The 16,801-nt window shown below is 37.6% G+C and overlaps 1 protein-coding gene across 1 annotated transcript; it reads right to left on the bottom strand.

The window, feature by feature from the left end:
- Nucleotides 1-7,756: 7,756 nt before the first annotated feature.
- Nucleotides 7,757-13,065, bottom strand: DEFB116 (defensin beta 116). Its single transcript, XM_025398153.1, has 2 exons — nt 12,999-13,065; nt 7,757-7,998 (listed from the first exon to the last, which is right to left on the bottom strand). The coding sequence occupies exons 1-2, from the start codon at nt 13,063-13,065 to the stop codon at nt 7,757-7,759; spliced, it is 309 nt and encodes a 102-aa protein (XP_025253938.1).
- Nucleotides 13,066-16,801: the final 3,736 nt, after the last annotated feature.

Here is a 16,801-nt window from a genome sequence, read left to right as displayed (position 1 = left end):
TCCTCAGCATATGAATCATTCTCAAGAATAGATCACATGTTAGGTCACAAAACAAGCCTTAAAACATTCAAAAAATTGAAATAATATCAAGCATCTTCTCTGGCCACAATGTAATAAAACTAGAAATCAATAACAAGATGAATTTTATAAACTAACAAATACATGGAAATTAAACAATATTCTCCTGAATGACCAGTGGGACACTGAAGAAATTAAGGAAATTGAAAAATTTCTTAAAACAAATGATAACAGAAACAAAACATATGAAAACCCAAGGGATACAGCAAAAGCAGTACTAAGAGGGAAGTTTATAGCTATAAGGGTCAATGTCAGAAAAAGAGGAAAAACTTCAAATAAACAATCTAATGATGCATCTTAAAGAATAAGAAAAGCAAAAGCAAACCAAACCCAAAAACCGTATAAGAAAATAAAGAATAAATATCAGACCAGAAATAAATGGAATTGAAATGAAGAGAACAATACAAAAGATCAATGAAACAAAAAGTTGGTTTTTGAAAAGTTAAACAAAAGTGACAAGCCTTTAGCCATACTAAATAAGAAAAAAAGAAGATCCAAAAAAATAAAATCAAAAATGAAAAAGGAGACATTACAACTCTTACTACAAAAATTCAAAGAATCATTAATGGCTACTATGAGCAAGCTTATGTCAATAAATTAGAAAACCTAGAAGACATGGATGAATTCCTAGACACATGCAACATACCAAGATTGAACCAGGAAGAAATCCAAACCTGAAGAGACCATTAAGAAACGAGACTGAGGCTGTACTAAAAAGGCTCCAAGTAGACAAAACCCCACCTTCACCGCTGAATGCTACCAAACATTTAAAGAAATAATACCAGTCCTACTGAAACTATTCTGAAAAATAGAGGAGGAGACAATACTTCTAAACTCACCCGTGAGGTCTGAAAAATAAAGGAGGAGAGAATACTTCTAAACTCATCCATGAAGCCAGTTTTATCCTGATACCAAAACCAGACAAAGACACACCAAAAAAAAAAAAAAAAAAAAAAAGGTCAATATATCTGATGAATATTGATGCAAAAATCCTCAGAAAACTATGAGCAAACCAAATTCAACAATATATTAGAAAGATTATTCATCATGATCAAGCGGTATTTATCTCTCAGATGCAAGAATGGCTCAGCATAAACAAATGAATCAGTGTGATACATTACACCAACAGAATGAGGACCAAAAACATATGATGATTTCGATTGATGCTGGGAAAGCATTTGACAAAATTCAACATCCCCTCATGATAAAAACCCTCAAAAAGCTGGATATAGAAGGAATATACCTCAACAGAATGAAAGCCATATATGACAGACACACAGCTAGTATAATACTGAATGGGGGAAAACTGAAAGCCTTTCCTCTAAGATCTGGAGCATGGCAAGGATTCCCACTTTCACCACTGTTAGTGAACACAGTACTGGAAATCCTAGCTAGAGCAATCAGACAAGAGAATGAAATAAAGGGCATCCAAATTGGAATGAAAGAAGTCAAATTATCCTTGTTTGCAGATAATATAATTTTATATTTGGAAAAACCTAAAGAAACCACCAAAAACTTTTAGAGCTGGTAAACAAATTCAGTCACGTCTCAGGGTAGAAAATCAGCATACAAAAATCTGTAGTATTTCTATATGCCAACAGTAAACAATGTGAAAAAGAAATCAAAAAAGTAATCCCACGTACAATAGCCACACATAAAATTAAATACCCAGGAATTAACTCAACCTAAGAAGTGAAAGATCTCCATAATGAAAACTATAAAACACCGATGAGAGAAATGGAAGAGGACACCAAAAAATGGAAAGATATTCCATATTCATGGTTTGGAAGAATCAATATTGTTAAAATGTCCATCCTACCCAAAGCAATCTAAGATTCAATGCATTCCCTATCATATCCCTACTGATGAATAGGACATTCTTCACAGAAATAGAAAAAACAATTCTAAAATTTATGTAGAACCACAAAAGACCCAGAATAGCCAAAGCTATCCTAAGCAAAAAGAACAAAACTGGAGGAACCACATTACCTGACTTCAAATTATTCTGCAGAGTTATAGTAACCAAAACCGCATGGTATTGGCATAAAAACAGACATATAGACCTATGGAATAGAACAGAAAACCCAGAAACAAACCAGAAATCTTCAGCAAACTCATTTTCAACAAATGTGCCAAAAACATACACTGGGGAAAAGACAGTCTTTTCAATAAATGGTGCTCAGAAACTGGATATCCATACTCAGAAGAATGAAACTAGACCCCTATCTCTCATCGTATACAAAAATAAAATAGAAATAGATTAAAGACTTAAATCTAAGACCTCAAACTATGAAACGACTACAAAAAAAATACTGGAAAAACTCTTCAGAACATCAGTCTGGTCAAAAATTTCTTCAGCAATACTCCACAGGCAAAGGCAACTAAAGCAAAAATGTACAAATGCGGTCACATCAAGTTTGAAAGTTCTGCACAGGAAAGGAAATAATCAACAAAGTTAAAAAACAACCCACAGAATGGAAGAAAATATTTGCAAATTACCCATCTAACAAGAGATTAATAACCAGAATATATAAGGACCTCAAACATCTTTATAGAAACAAATCTAATAATCCAATCAAAGATGGACAAGAGATTTGAATAGACATCCCTCAAAAGAAGGTATATAAAAGACAAACAGGCATGTGAAAAGGTGCTCAACATCATTGATCATAAGAGAAATGCAAATCAAAACTACAATGAGATATCATCTCACACGAGTTAAAATGGCTTTTATCTAAAAGACAGGCAATAATGAATGCTGACAAGGATGTAGAGAAAAAGGAGCCCTCATACACTGTTGGTGGGAATTTAAATTAGTATGACCACTGTGGAGAACAGTTTGGAGGTTCCTCAAAACACTAAAAATAGAGGTATTATAGAATCCAGCAATCCCACTGCTGGGTACACCCCCAAAAGAAAGGAAATCAGTATATTGAAGAGGTATCTGCACTACCATGTTTGTTGCAGCACTGTTCACAATAGCTAAGATTTGAAAGCAACCTAAGTATCCATCAACAGATGAATGGATAAAGAAAACATGGTACATATACACAATGGAGTACTTTTCGGTCATTAAAAAGAATAAGATGCTGTCATTTGCAACAGTGTCGATGGAACAGGAAGTCATTATGTTAAGTGAAATAAGCCAGCACAGAAAGACAAACATCACATGTTCTCACTGATTTGTGGTATCTAAAACTCAAAACAATTGAATTTCTGGACATAGAGAGTAGAATGACAGTTACCAGAGGGTGGGAAAGGCAGTGGGGATGTAGGGGTATGTGGGAATGGTTAATGGGTACAAAAAAAAAAGAGAAAGAATTAATAAAACCTACTATTTGATAGCACAACAGAGTAACTATAGTTAATAATAACCTAATTGTACATTTTAAAACAACTAAAAGAATGAATTGGATTGTTTATAACACAAAGGGTTAATGCCTAAGGGGATAGATACCCCATTCTCCATGATATGATTATTACGCATTGCATGCCTGTATCAAAACCTCTCGTGTATCCCATAAATATATACACCTACTGTGTACCCAGAAAATTTATCTTAAAAACAAAATAAATAATAAATAATTTTTTAAAATAAAATAAAATACAATCATAAAGACTTTAACAATGTAAAGAAAAGTAAAATCAGTGAGGACTGCTGTAATCCAGGAATCTGGAAGAGCAACAGCACAAAAGAATAAAAGGAAAGATGGAAATAAAAATAAATAAATAAATTAAATTAAATTAAAATACAGGCCGGGCGCGTTGGCTCAAGCCTGTAATCCCACCACTTTGGGAGGCCGAGACGGGAGGATCACGAGGTCAGGAGATCGAGATCTCCTGGCTAAAACGGTGAAACCCCGTCTCTACTAAAAAAAATACAAAAAACTAGCCGGGCAAGGTGGCGGGCGCCTGTAGTCCCAGCTACTCGGGAGGCTGAGGCAGGAGAATGGCGTAAACCCGGGAGGCGGAGCTTGCAGTGAGCTGAGATCCGGCCGCTGCGCTGCAGCCTGGGCGACAGAGCGAGACTCTGTCTCAAAAATTAATTAATTAATTAATTAATTAATTAAAATACAATAAATTTCTGTACCCCCTTGACCTTGCTAATTTAAAACATACTCTGAGGAAACAGTTCTCTATTTTTATCTATTATGTTTGGACAGCAGGAAAGTTAATTTCCATAAAATAGAGTAAATCTGGTGAAAGGTCTTTAGTGTATTTAATCTAAATGGAATAGTTTCTATTTATCATTTTTTTCTAGGGTATATTCTTCCAAACATAAGAAATTTTAGTGTAAATGCTTTGAGGGCTTAATCTTATATGCAGGCAATTTAATAGAGTTTCAGGAATCTCTGTAGAAAATCTAGAGGCACATAGAAACTCTGGTATTTGGTTGATTTTTAAGTTTGAAAATAAATACAACTGTTTTTCTAAATTTTTTTGTCTTTTTCCCAGTGGGTTTTTTACATGTATCTGAAAGAGCTTCTGAGAGTTACTTTTTTTTTTTTTTTTTTTTTTTTTGCCTTTGAGTTTCATTGATGATGCTTTTTAGTCTCTTATAGGTCTTTCTGTGAATGAGAAAAGTTAGAATTTTGATTTCTTTTGTAAGCCTCTTCTTTCCACAAATACCATGACTGCTTTCTGGCCAAAATGGGAAATTCCCAGACTTTTCTCTTAGATATTTTGGGACATCCTGCCCTCAGGAAAAAGCAGGAAAACAAACCACTAGTTTGGGGGTAATTTCTGGTCACCAATTCCAAATTATATCGAGTGATACCACAGTAGTTTAATATAAGCTAAACAGAGATGGAATTTCTTCTTGGCCATTCAGCTGAGGACCCCACTCTGTGGGGTCTAACCTAAAAGAGTAATCTGATTTTTCTCAGGTACACATGGTAAGGGTTAACAGACAGGCAAAAAATATAGTCAGACTCATCCGATAGTCTCTACCAGAAAATACAAAGCATTTCTGAGCTCAAGTGTGGAGCAATGGTGTCTTTGGGCAGTAGATATGGAAAAACATCTGAAAGTACAGCCATGTGCAAATTCAGCCCACATCCTATATTCCACCTCCATTCTTCCTAGGATCTTACAAACAATGCCAAATTGTTTCACAAGAATGACCAGACTCAAAAGTTTTAAACAAGTGTGCCATTTATTAGAACTGCTTTTCAGGAAGAAAAGAGAACATCCATCAGCCAGGGACTGGGAACCACTTCACTCATTGCCTAATAAAATTACAAGCTTTATTTTATAACTTAACACACCCCAAAAATCCCTAAAATTTGTCTTGATGAGCACTGCTGAAAGTGAAACTTGAAGAGAATAAATAAGAGAAACTGATGCTATGCTGGGGAGAAGGTGGACCTTATAAAATAGCAAACTTCAAAGATGATATTTGATGGGAGCACTAGTAACAATCAAAATAAATATGGACAAATATACATTTTTAAACAAAGAAAATCACAATTACTTGTTGAGAAGAACAACATGAAGATCCATAAAAGAATAAAAATATACCTTTGAGGGAATAAAACTGTAAGTATTTCTTAATTAGTTGAATTTTTTCGATTTAAGTATAGCGAATCTTCTACTTTTAATTATGCAAATGTTGATTTCATCAGTAAACTGAGATCAATTTGAGAATTGAAACTAAAAACACATTTTAATGATTTGGATGTGGTGACCTGAGATAGATTAGAGAAACAAGAATGATTCCCTAGTTTGTGAATTAAGCAACAAGACAAGTTGTGGGTGTGAATTACCGAGGATAGGATGATGACAGAAAAGCTGGGTAAACAGATTTGGAGTTACTTTTTGGGACATTTTGAGCCTGAAATGGCCGAGTAATCCAAGAGAATAGAACAAACATGTAATTCAATATGTAAGTCAGAGAACGAGACAAATCCTGCTGACTTCATATTCGTGTTTCTTTCTCAAATACACGTGGAGCCAGGGAAATGGCAATCTGCACCTTAAACCTGAAATTCACAACAACTTTTCTTCTCCAAATACTTCCAAAGGAGAAAGTCTAGAAACATTATATCTCAACTATGCTACTGAACCCAATGCCAATACTTTCTTCCAAATTCAAAAAATTTTTTTCTTTTCTTTTTTTGTTTTTTGAGACAGAGTCTCACTCCATCACCCAGGTTGGAGTGCAGTGGCACCATCTCAGCTCACTGTAACCTCCGCCTCCCAAGTTCAAGTGATTCTCATGCCTCAGCCTCCTGTAAAATTTGTTTCCTTGTCATGCTACTTAGGCCAGCAAACTTATGCATTCCTTCTTGAAACCTGGCTTCTGTCAAAACCCCACCCTCTGCTAACAAACATCTCTAAATGTCAATGAAAATCTTTAATATATGAACATTAAAGTTTCACACCGGGCTTTTAAGCTTCATGCAGATTAAAAGTCACACATACAAACTGGTCATTTAGTGCACAGCCTTGGATCCATTGGTTTGGGCTGGGATTGTCATTGATCTAAGAAACAATGAGCAAATGCCAGCAAAGTATATATGAAAAAAAAAAACAGAGAGAGAGAAAGTAGTGAAAATGTCAAAGAAATATTACAGGGCAGATGGCAGAAGAAGAAACTCCAAAAATGACTAAGAAAGAACACCCAGAGACCAGAAGCCAAGGCAAAAAAAAAAGAGGGGGTTTCAAAGGATTGAGAAATGTTGTAAAACACTAGCTAAAGGCAAAGCAGATGGTAAAATGTAAAGAATGCTTACATTTTCAATAAGAGAGGCACTGGCAACCAAATGCAAGGCCATTTCAGTGGAGTGATGGCACAAAAACCAGATTTCTCTTAGTTGAGGTAAAATTGGGACTCTAGAACTTGGAGAACTTAGTTGGGAACACTAGCTCTAGAAATCTGGATCCAAACAGAGGGAGAAATGAGACACTGGCCATAGAAGAGGAGTATATATAACACAATGAAAATGTCTTAGCATTTCAAGTACTAGTTGTGAACTAAGTTTGAACTTGGGGGACAATATTCCTCAATTCTCAAGAATGAATGGACATCAAGCACAGTGTCCGGCCTCTGTGCAAAATCCCTTTCCAGCACCATAACCACTAACCTCTGTCCCACATCCAGAAATGGTCCTCCAGCCTCAAAGCAGGAAGAATGCCCAGTGACAAGGCTGTTTATTCCACTTTCCACTTAGAAAATTTTACCCTAGTTTGTCCAACAAATCTCTATACTCACTTTCATCCCTCTGTCTTGTTCTGGTTCTTCCTGGGGACTCATCATTATGGCAAACATACCAGGTTAGTTCTCTGGATATCAAACGCAGCTCAATTGTCTCTATCCTCAGCCTACAAGGTTTACTTGGAGGACTTGATCCCTCTACATGTTCACAGGAGCATCCAGACTCAATACAGTTGTCATCTTCCCTCTGCAGCCACCAGAATGGTGTCAAAACAGAACAGAAATGTGACCTTCTCCTTTCTCGGCATACCTGTATTGAGTGACGCCACTATCTTACTGGCTTTATTAGCCAGTGCCCATTCCTATACTCCATAGCTTCCCAACTCTCAGCTTACTCTCTCCAGACCAATGATGACTACCCACAGACGAAAGACACACACACAAGAAGGAATGCATTTTTTATAGGGAAAGCATTCCAGAATGGAGGAGAAGTTACTACAGAGGAGGTGACGTTGGTGATATTCAAATGTGAGAGTAGCTTGAACTGTTTGCAACTGACAAGTTGGAGTTAGAGTCGTAATTCTCCTTCACATTCTTAGAACTGGTTATTTTCACAGAAAGTTTCAGGCAGCACTTTTGATCATTTGGGCAGGTTAAGTATTGGATTTCATATTCTCTGCAGGTGTTTCTGCACATGCCTTGGTAAAGCTCACATGGATTCCAAGGCTCTCGGCTCTTGCCATTGTGGGATCTGAACAGGCCACCTGGGAAAGACATAGCCATGTTTAGTTTCCATGCAGCAGTGACAATAGGTTGACAAAGCATGATTTAAAGGAACACGCCCTAAGAATATTAAGGGTACAAGATCTGGAATCAAAACTACCTAAATTCAAATCTGCGCTCTGTCATTTACCATCTCTCCCTCTTCAAGCAAGTTACTTCAGCTCTCCAGTCCTCCGTTGCATCATCTTCACAATGAGCAAAATAATAGAGCCAAGTTCCTAAGGTTTTAGTAATGACTAGGTTAGTGTATATAGTATTTTCAGAAAAGCATCTGGCACATAACAAGTAATTGAATATTAGATGGTGTTGTTGATATGAAAGTCTTCTCCTGAGAGTATGAAGTTTCAAAGAATGCCACTGCGAGCACATATGTCCCCAAGTGCCTGCAGAGATCTGTGCCCCTCACACACAGCTACTCAGAGGCAGCCAGGATCTACTCTGAGATATCACACAAATATTTAAGCCAGTGTGCATGCATGCCTTTATCCTCTGAAACATAGGCGCAAACAAGTACTACACTTGTCTCTCTTTGTACATTGGCCTTACAGAAACAGGTACTGTGCATACACGGGCAGCATACTAGCATATACACAGACCCATGTATACAACCCACTTTATTCACAGATCCACATTCTCACATAAATTGAGTATGTGTACTCACTGTACAAACCTCCACCATGCACTTTCCACATATTGCTAATCCAGGTGTGTACATGAGTGAACTTAAGCTCTTTGCCTGAAAATACCCCAGTGACAAAGTTCCTGACACTTAATCAGCATTATATAAATATTAGTCATCAATAGTATTACTTACCTATTTAATGTTCTACAGACAAAGGAGCAATTAGAAAGAAATATTAACAATCGCTACCATGTACTGTGGTATGGTCCAGCATCAGCCATGTACAGGCATTTTACAAATGATAGCTCACTGAACCTCATAAAAACCTGCTGTTATCTTCACTCTTTGATGAAGACACTGAGGCTCAAAGAGATGCTTTGTTTTGTCTGCATTCTCATAGCTTATACTTGATCAAACCAGTATACAATTTCTGGTCTACATGACATCAAGCCCATGCTCTTTTCTCTCTGTGTCACATTGCCTCTCTGTGATAGGGTTTCCAGGAGAAGATGGCATCATCCTTCATCATGTCTACACACATTCAAGGACCTTTTCAACCATCCCCCTGCGCCCTCATTCCACACCCATTTATGAACACTCACTCCGTGTCAGGCCATGGACTCAGTGCTAAGTAGATAGAGATCTCCAATTAATCAAATTTATTCACTATTAACATTAATGAAAATGGGACAAAGCAAGTATAATATTTCTTGCAGGGAAAAAAATGAATACTTTGCTAATTTTTAGATTAGAGAAAGTAAAATGCCCAATTTTAGGTGAAGTTGGAGAATGGGAAGAGAAATAAAGAAGAGGGAAATGCCTCCATGGCAGATATCCCATAACATTTGGGTACTGGTGTGTGTATAAACTGCCCTAGGAATCCAGAGAGGGATCTCAACTGCTCCAACACCAACCAGCCTGCTGGTCAACCAGAGGCAGGAGATTGAAAATGATGCTGATTCATCCATGCTCCAGCACGATGACATCACTGTGTTTCCTACCTTAATCTTCACCCTTATCATGGGACCTGCATGCTCTCTCTCTCTCAGCACCATTATACTTATGGGAGAAGAAGATCTGCAGAGGGCCTCCCCCAAGTGACACCCACACTGTTCTGGCTAACACCTGACCTCTAGGACTTTTCCTTTCTACCAAACACACTGGAGGGCAGTTGGAGACCCAAGAGCTCCTGTCTGCAGTCACTGGAGGGATGGATAGAAACATAGATACCAAGAATAAGCAATGGGCAAACTGCCTTTTCCTCATTCTCTCCACATGGAAAGTGGGTCAAGGCCAGCCCAAGAGGATTCTGCCTACAGTGACTCAACAAATAAATTTTTAAAATAAAAATAAAGATTTTTGTCATAGATAGTTACAGTTTCCTACTCCTACTTTTCTAACCTTAGATCGCCCTGCATCGTCACAAATTTTGACACCCACATCAAATTAATGTAAACTTTAATAATCTCTCCATCTTCCAACTGAAGTCACAGAGGACCAACTTTTGCATGTCAGCATAGTCTCTGGCCCTCTGCACAATGCTATATTTTAACTCTCTGGACCTAGTCTCTCCATGTCAGAAAATGAGAATGGGAGAGTTCGCACCAAATCAGAAAGTCTCCACTGTGTTTGTGAAAAAGGAAGTTAATAAGATGTCATACTTCATAATAACCTGGGAAATTTTTAAGTATATTCATACCAAGTCTCTAGAATTTCTGATTCAGTATATCTAAGGAGATGCCAGAGCAAGGGTGCTTTGCAAGAGTTCCCCGGAAAATACTAATGGGCTCCTGTTCGCAGCGAAAGCCACAATTCTGCCTGGCCTTCTCACATTCAGCTATAGACATTGCCCAGCTCATGTTTCCCCACTGGAAGTGTTTCAAAAGCAAGTTAAAATATCTTAAGTCAAAAAACAAAAGATATGCTCTGGACCTTTTTAAAAATTCCATTCCGAGCCAGAATCAATGTGATATATTATTTCTCTGCCTGCTGTGCAACCAAACATGATCCTCTCCCATCTAATTTCTAAGGTTCTTTCTACTCATATACGTTTATTAGCCATGATTCATTACATATTCATTCATTCAATAAGAATTTGCTAAAGCCTACTCTATTTATCACACTCAGCTCAACATCAGAAATGTGTAGATTTAAAAGACAAGATCTTGGCTTTCAAACAGTTTAATTTCATATGCATACATTTGGGAGGATGAAAAGAAAAATTTGTTTGGATTGCCCTAATAGAAGAGGTTGTCCAGAACTGTTCCTGCTCCTAAATTCTGCCAAGTAAAATTACTCAATAATTACTAAGGAAGCTACACTATGTACAACTCTTGAAGCATAGAGTGCTGTCTTTGTTTTTGTTGTTGTTGCTTCTTGCAAACCCACCTGTGGTTTCTACCACCATTAGAAATGAGAACTGAGCTTTACTGAGCATGAGAACAAGTGTCTCTAGAACAAGGGGATAAAAGAAGCTGAGAAATAAGGAGGAGAATGTGAAATAGAAGGAATACGGGAAAAGAAAGGAGGAAAGGAAGAAGAAAAACAGAGGGAGAAAAAAGGGGAAGAGTAGGAGAAACCTCTAAATCAGATGAATCTGAACTCACTGTCAAGAAAGGAAGAACAATCTTGGTTTTCTATAGAAGAACTGAAACTGCTGCCATATCTCTCTGTATATGCCAAGATTTGACAGGAGACACTTCCGAACATTCCAGTCTCCTGATTTCCTCTATCCTAGCCATCCACAGTCACATCCGTTGTTCTTCAGTGCCCTTGAAAATCACACTTAAAAAACTTTCTTCAGAATTTGAAAATAATACTGGACATTTTTCATCCAATGTTTATTCTCCCCTTTATTTAAACCGCTTTGTTGAAGTATGATTGGCACACAAAAAGCTATACATATTTAATTTATACATTTTGATGAGTTTGGAGATAAGCATACATTACACCCACAAAACCATCATCACAATCTATGCCATAAACCTATCCACCCCTAAAAGTTTTCTCCCACCATCTTATTTAATTATTATTTTTTATATATCAAATCTTATTTTAGAACACTTAACTAAAATCCACTCCCTTAGTAATTTTTGAAATGTCCATCACAGTACTGTTAACTATAGGAACTGTGTTGTACAGTAGATTTCTAGAACATATTCATAAGAGTATAGTGTCTTCAATAAATGTATTGGGAAAACTAGATACCTACATGCAAAATAATAAAATTGGATATTTGTCTTACACCATACACAGAAACAAATTCAAAATGGATTAAAGATTTAAATCTAAGACCATAAAACTCTTAGAAGAAAACATAGAGAAAAACTTCTTGACATTGGCCTTGGGAAGGATTTTCTGAATATGACACCAAAAGCACAGTCAACAAAAGCAAAAATAAACAAGTGGATTGCAGCAATCTAAAAAGTTTCTAAACAGCAAAGGAAACAGTCTACAAAATGAAGACACAACCTACAGAATGGGAGAAAATATTTGCAAACCATATATCTGAGAAAGAGTCAATATTCCCCTTATTTCAATAGCCATAGCCGTGCTGTGATGAATCCAACTGTCTTACTCAAGCTTAATCACCCCCAAACCCAGGCTAAAGCAATCCCTGCCCAGATAAACCTCACATACCCACAACTGAATAAGATACCCACTTTAGGCAAACACTAACCACAACTCAAGCCGTATCTCTTCTAATAACCACCCAAAGCCCAGTTGCAAAACATACAAACATAACACTATCCAAGCCACCCAACCCCAATTCACAGCATCAATCTAAAACACAGCCCAACTACAAATCTCTCTATACCCCATCTCCCACTTGCACCAACTCTACCCCCAGCTCCATTCAAGAAAAAATACCATCTCCTCTCTACACTACACCAAAACATCTGTTCAGCCCAACCTATAAATACAATTATTCACCCCATGCTCATCCCCACTCACTTTTTGGATATTACCCTATATCTAAGGTCTTACAACCTCCCCACCTCAACTCCCTATCCAACTCCAAACTGCTATACCCCTCCTACGGCTCCTCAACTTGCACACAGTCTCTCATCTAACTCATGAATTAAGCCCCCACCCCAATGACAGCACTACCTAAAATGTTCCATGCTTAGACTGTCCACTATGTCAAGAACAACAACCTCTTAAATTTGTCTTGGCAAAGCAGAACCAGGGGAGATCTTTACATGGAATTAACCTTGGGAGTAACATCTGTGACCCATCTGAGACCAGAAAAGGCTTTAGGTGTTGCCCACCATATGTGAGTAGGAGTCACTGCAGAGGTCACCAAGATACCAGTACCACACACAAGACCCCAGAACCTTTGAGAGAGGCCTGAGTTACCTGGAGTCTTTTGAGCCAGGATCATAAGGATGGCAATGGTCATTAAACAGGGCTTCATGACTGACATGTTCCAACAGAATGAAAGGCTGTGTTGCAGGTGACCGAACAGAGATCATTGTAGCAGAGCAGTAGCCCGCCTTTATTAGTTTTGGAAATGGATCAGGGTTGTGTGCAGTGAACTAAAAGGGATGGGAGATAACCGAGGTCAGGCAGGCAGAAGGACAACATGTATCACTTATCTGAGCTTGATACTCTATGTAAGTGTGGGAGACTTGCCAGCAGTGCTCATGCCTGGGTGGGTCTTCCTTCCCATTAAGAAACAAAGACAAATTAGAGCCAGTTGGCATTTTGTGCGAAACAAATTTGAATTAATGAATCAACCAAGCAAGCAAGCAAACTTGAAAGACTTATAAACAATTGGATAAGAAATAAGCACATGTATACCTATGTGACACACATGTGTACCTATGTAACAAACCTGCATGTTCTGCACATGTACCCCAGAACTTAAATTGTAAAAAAAGAAATAATTATTTTTTAACTATAGTCACCATGCTATCCCCATAGAACACCAGAACTTATTCCTCATATCTAACTGAAAGTTTGTACCCAAGAACCAATGTCTCCCCTTTCCCCATCCACCCTCCCTCGAGGCTCTTGTAACAACCATATTAATCTCTACGTCTATAAGTTCAACTTTTTTAGATTCCACATCTAAGTGAGATCATACAGTATTTGCTTGTCTGCGCCTGCTTTATTTCACTTCACATAATGTCTTCTAGGTTCATTCATATTATTGCAAATAGCAGAATTTTCTGTTTTTTAAAGACTGAATAGTACTCCAGTATCTATAGTTAATAATAATGTAAAGAGCAGGCCGGGCGCGGTGGCTCAAGCCTGTAATCCCAGCACTTGGGAGGCCGAGACGGGCGGATCACGAGGTCAGAAGATCGAGACCATCCTGGCTAACACGGTGAAACCCCGTCTCTACTAAAATACAAAAAAAAAAAAAAATTAGCCAGGCGAGGTGGCGGGCGCCTGTACTCCCAGCTACTCGGGAGGCTGAGGCAGGAGAATGGCATGAACCCGGGGGGCGAGGCTTGCAGTGAGCTGAGATCCGGCCACTGCACTCCAGCCTGGGCAACAGAGCCAGACTCCATCTCAAAAAAAAAAAAAAAAAAGTGTTACACAAAACATACATTGTTATAACTGGCTGTTTAAAGCTGATAATCACTTAACTTTGGTTGTAAAATATGATTCTACATTTTTATTCTCTCTCTCCTGATAATTTATGTTTCTGATGTCACAATTTACTTTTTATATTGTGTATATCCCCTATCAGGTTATTGTAACTTATTATTTTTAATAGGTTTGTCTTTTGTTTTATACTCAATATGTTAGTGACTTATCATCTTTACAGTATTAGAGTATTATGAATTTGACTGTGTACTTACTTCTACCAGTGAGTTTTATACTTGAACATGTTTTCATTTTAGTTATTAACATCCTTTTCTTTCAGCTTGAAAGTTTTCCTTTAGCATTCCTTGTTAGACTGGCCTGGTGGAAATGGACTCTCTCAGATTTTGTTTGTCTGTGAAAGCCTTTATCTTTTCTTCATTTCAGAAGCAGAGCCTTGCTCAGTAAAATATTTTTGTTTGGAAGCTTGTTTCCTTCAGCATTTTGAATATATTATCTCACTCTCCTGACCTGTAACGCTTCAGTGGAGAAATTCACTGACAGCTGTATTGAGTCTTTCTTGTATGTGATATTCTTCTTTTCTCTTGCTTTTTTCAGAATCCTTTTTTCTCCCTGATTTTTGATAGCTTGATTATAATGAGTCTTGACTAATTGGTCTGGAGAAATCAGTATTTATGGCAGCCATAGCGGTATGAAATGCATTTCTTAAATAATAAGACCTGAAAGTCAAAATTATTCCTTCATCCACGGGCTGTAAATGCATGTTGTGTTGGCCAGCATAAAGCCAACATTAATCTCCTTTTACATCTTCATCAGAGGTCTTGGGTACTAGGTACATTGCCATTGATCAGTGACATTTTGAAAGAAATCTTTTTCTCAGCAGTAAGTCTCAACAGTGGGCTTAAAATATTCAGTAAACCATGCTGTAAACAGATGTGCTGTCATCCAGACTTCATTGTTCCATTTTTGGAACACAGGCTATAGGTTTAGCATAGTTCTTAAGGACCCTAGGATCTTTGAAATGGTAAATGAACATTAGTTTCAACTTTAAGTCACCAGTTGCATAAGCCCCTAACAAGAGAGTCAGCCTGTTGTTCAAAGCTTTTAAGCCAGGCATTGACTTCTCTTCTCTAGCTATGAAAGTGCTAGATGGCATCTTCTTACAATAGAAGGTGATTTTGTCTACATTGAAAATCTGTTGCTTAGTGTAGACACCCTCATCAATAATCTTAGCTAGATCTCCTGAATAACTTGCTGCAGCATCTACATCAGCATTTTCTACTTGACCTTGAATTTTTTTCAGAAGGTTGTTTTATAACTTTATTTGGTGTATTTGATGATCAACAGTTCTTATCCACATTGACTGACTGTAGATTTTTGAAAATGGTAACAGGTATGTAGGTAACCAAAGTATAGAGGTTGTTCGGTGAATCTTCATCCTCATTACATTTTCTGGACAACTGTACATGGACATGGTATGTGACATTCCTTATTCCTTCAGCCCAAACAGCTTTGTTGAACCTGATATCAATCCACACATTTGGAGACCCCATCTCTTCATGGAAAATTTCTGGATCTTGTTGAGTGCCTGAGGGACACACTTTCTGTTTTTATTTTTTTTTAATTAAAGTTCTAGGGTACATTTGCACAACGTGCAGGTTTGTTACATATGTATACATGTGCCATGTTGGTGTGCTGCACCCACTAACTCATCATTTACATTAGGTGTTTGTCCTAATGCTATCCCTCCCCGCTCCCCTCACCCCAAGACAGGCCCTGGTGTGTGATGTTCCCCACCCTGTGTCCAAGTGTTCTCATTATTCAGTTCCCACCTGTGAGTGAGAACATGCAGTGTTTGGTTTTCTGTCCTTGTGATAGGTTGCTCAGAATGATGGTTTCCAGCTTCATCTACAAGGGACACACTTTTTCAAGTTCACTCCATGGATGCACAATGTCGATGGCGTACTTTCAGGTCACCACCTCACTGATGGCAATCTGTCTTCATGAGGTGATAGAGGTTGATGTTCTCACAAACATAAAAGCAGGCAAGCAGTAGTACTCACCTATTACACAAACTTTTAAATTAGCTATATCTTTATATAGATATAGTCAATATCTATACTGATAGCAAATATGTGTTTGGGACATGTCATATTACAGACCAAATTTGGAAGAACAGAGGCTTTCTAACATTAATGAGAACTAAAACATCACACAGAAATTGACTGATTTATTAGAGTCATTGCAATTTCCCCAACAGATTTATGTTCGTTGTAGAACTCATAGACAAGATGAAACATCTAAATAAATTTACATGAAAATAGCTACTAAGATTTGGACTGGGGAAACTGAAGTCCCATCACATCTATGGGGAGTCCTATTCATGATTTCAGAAATATGAAACTCCCCCCAGATTAGAAAATTAGACATCAAGGAGAGCTAAAAAGAGCACCATAGAAAGTATGGGAATTACCCAATGAGATATTCCTGAACTGGTTTTTCATGCCATCCAACCAGCAATATCCCTTAAACAAAAGGAATATACTGAAAATCTTGGAATCTTACCACTCCTGTAATAAGGTCAAATAATTTGGTAAATAATATGA

The sequence above is a fragment of the Theropithecus gelada genome, chromosome 10 (assembly GCF_003255815.1).
Source record: "Theropithecus gelada isolate Dixy chromosome 10, Tgel_1.0, whole genome shotgun sequence".
In the NCBI taxonomy this organism is placed as follows: Eukaryota; Metazoa; Chordata; class Mammalia; order Primates; family Cercopithecidae; genus Theropithecus; species Theropithecus gelada.
This window is presented reverse-complemented; position numbering and strand designations above follow the sequence as displayed.

Coding starts and splice junctions, on each gene's coding strand:
- DEFB116 (XM_025398153.1), bottom strand. CDS start 13,065: ATGTCAGTCATGAAGCCCTGTTTAATGACCATTGCCATCCTTATGATC. Junction 7,999..12,998: donor CCTGGCTCAAAAGACTCCAG/GTAACTCAGGCC, acceptor TGTCTTTCCCAG/GTGGCCTGTTCAGATCCCAC.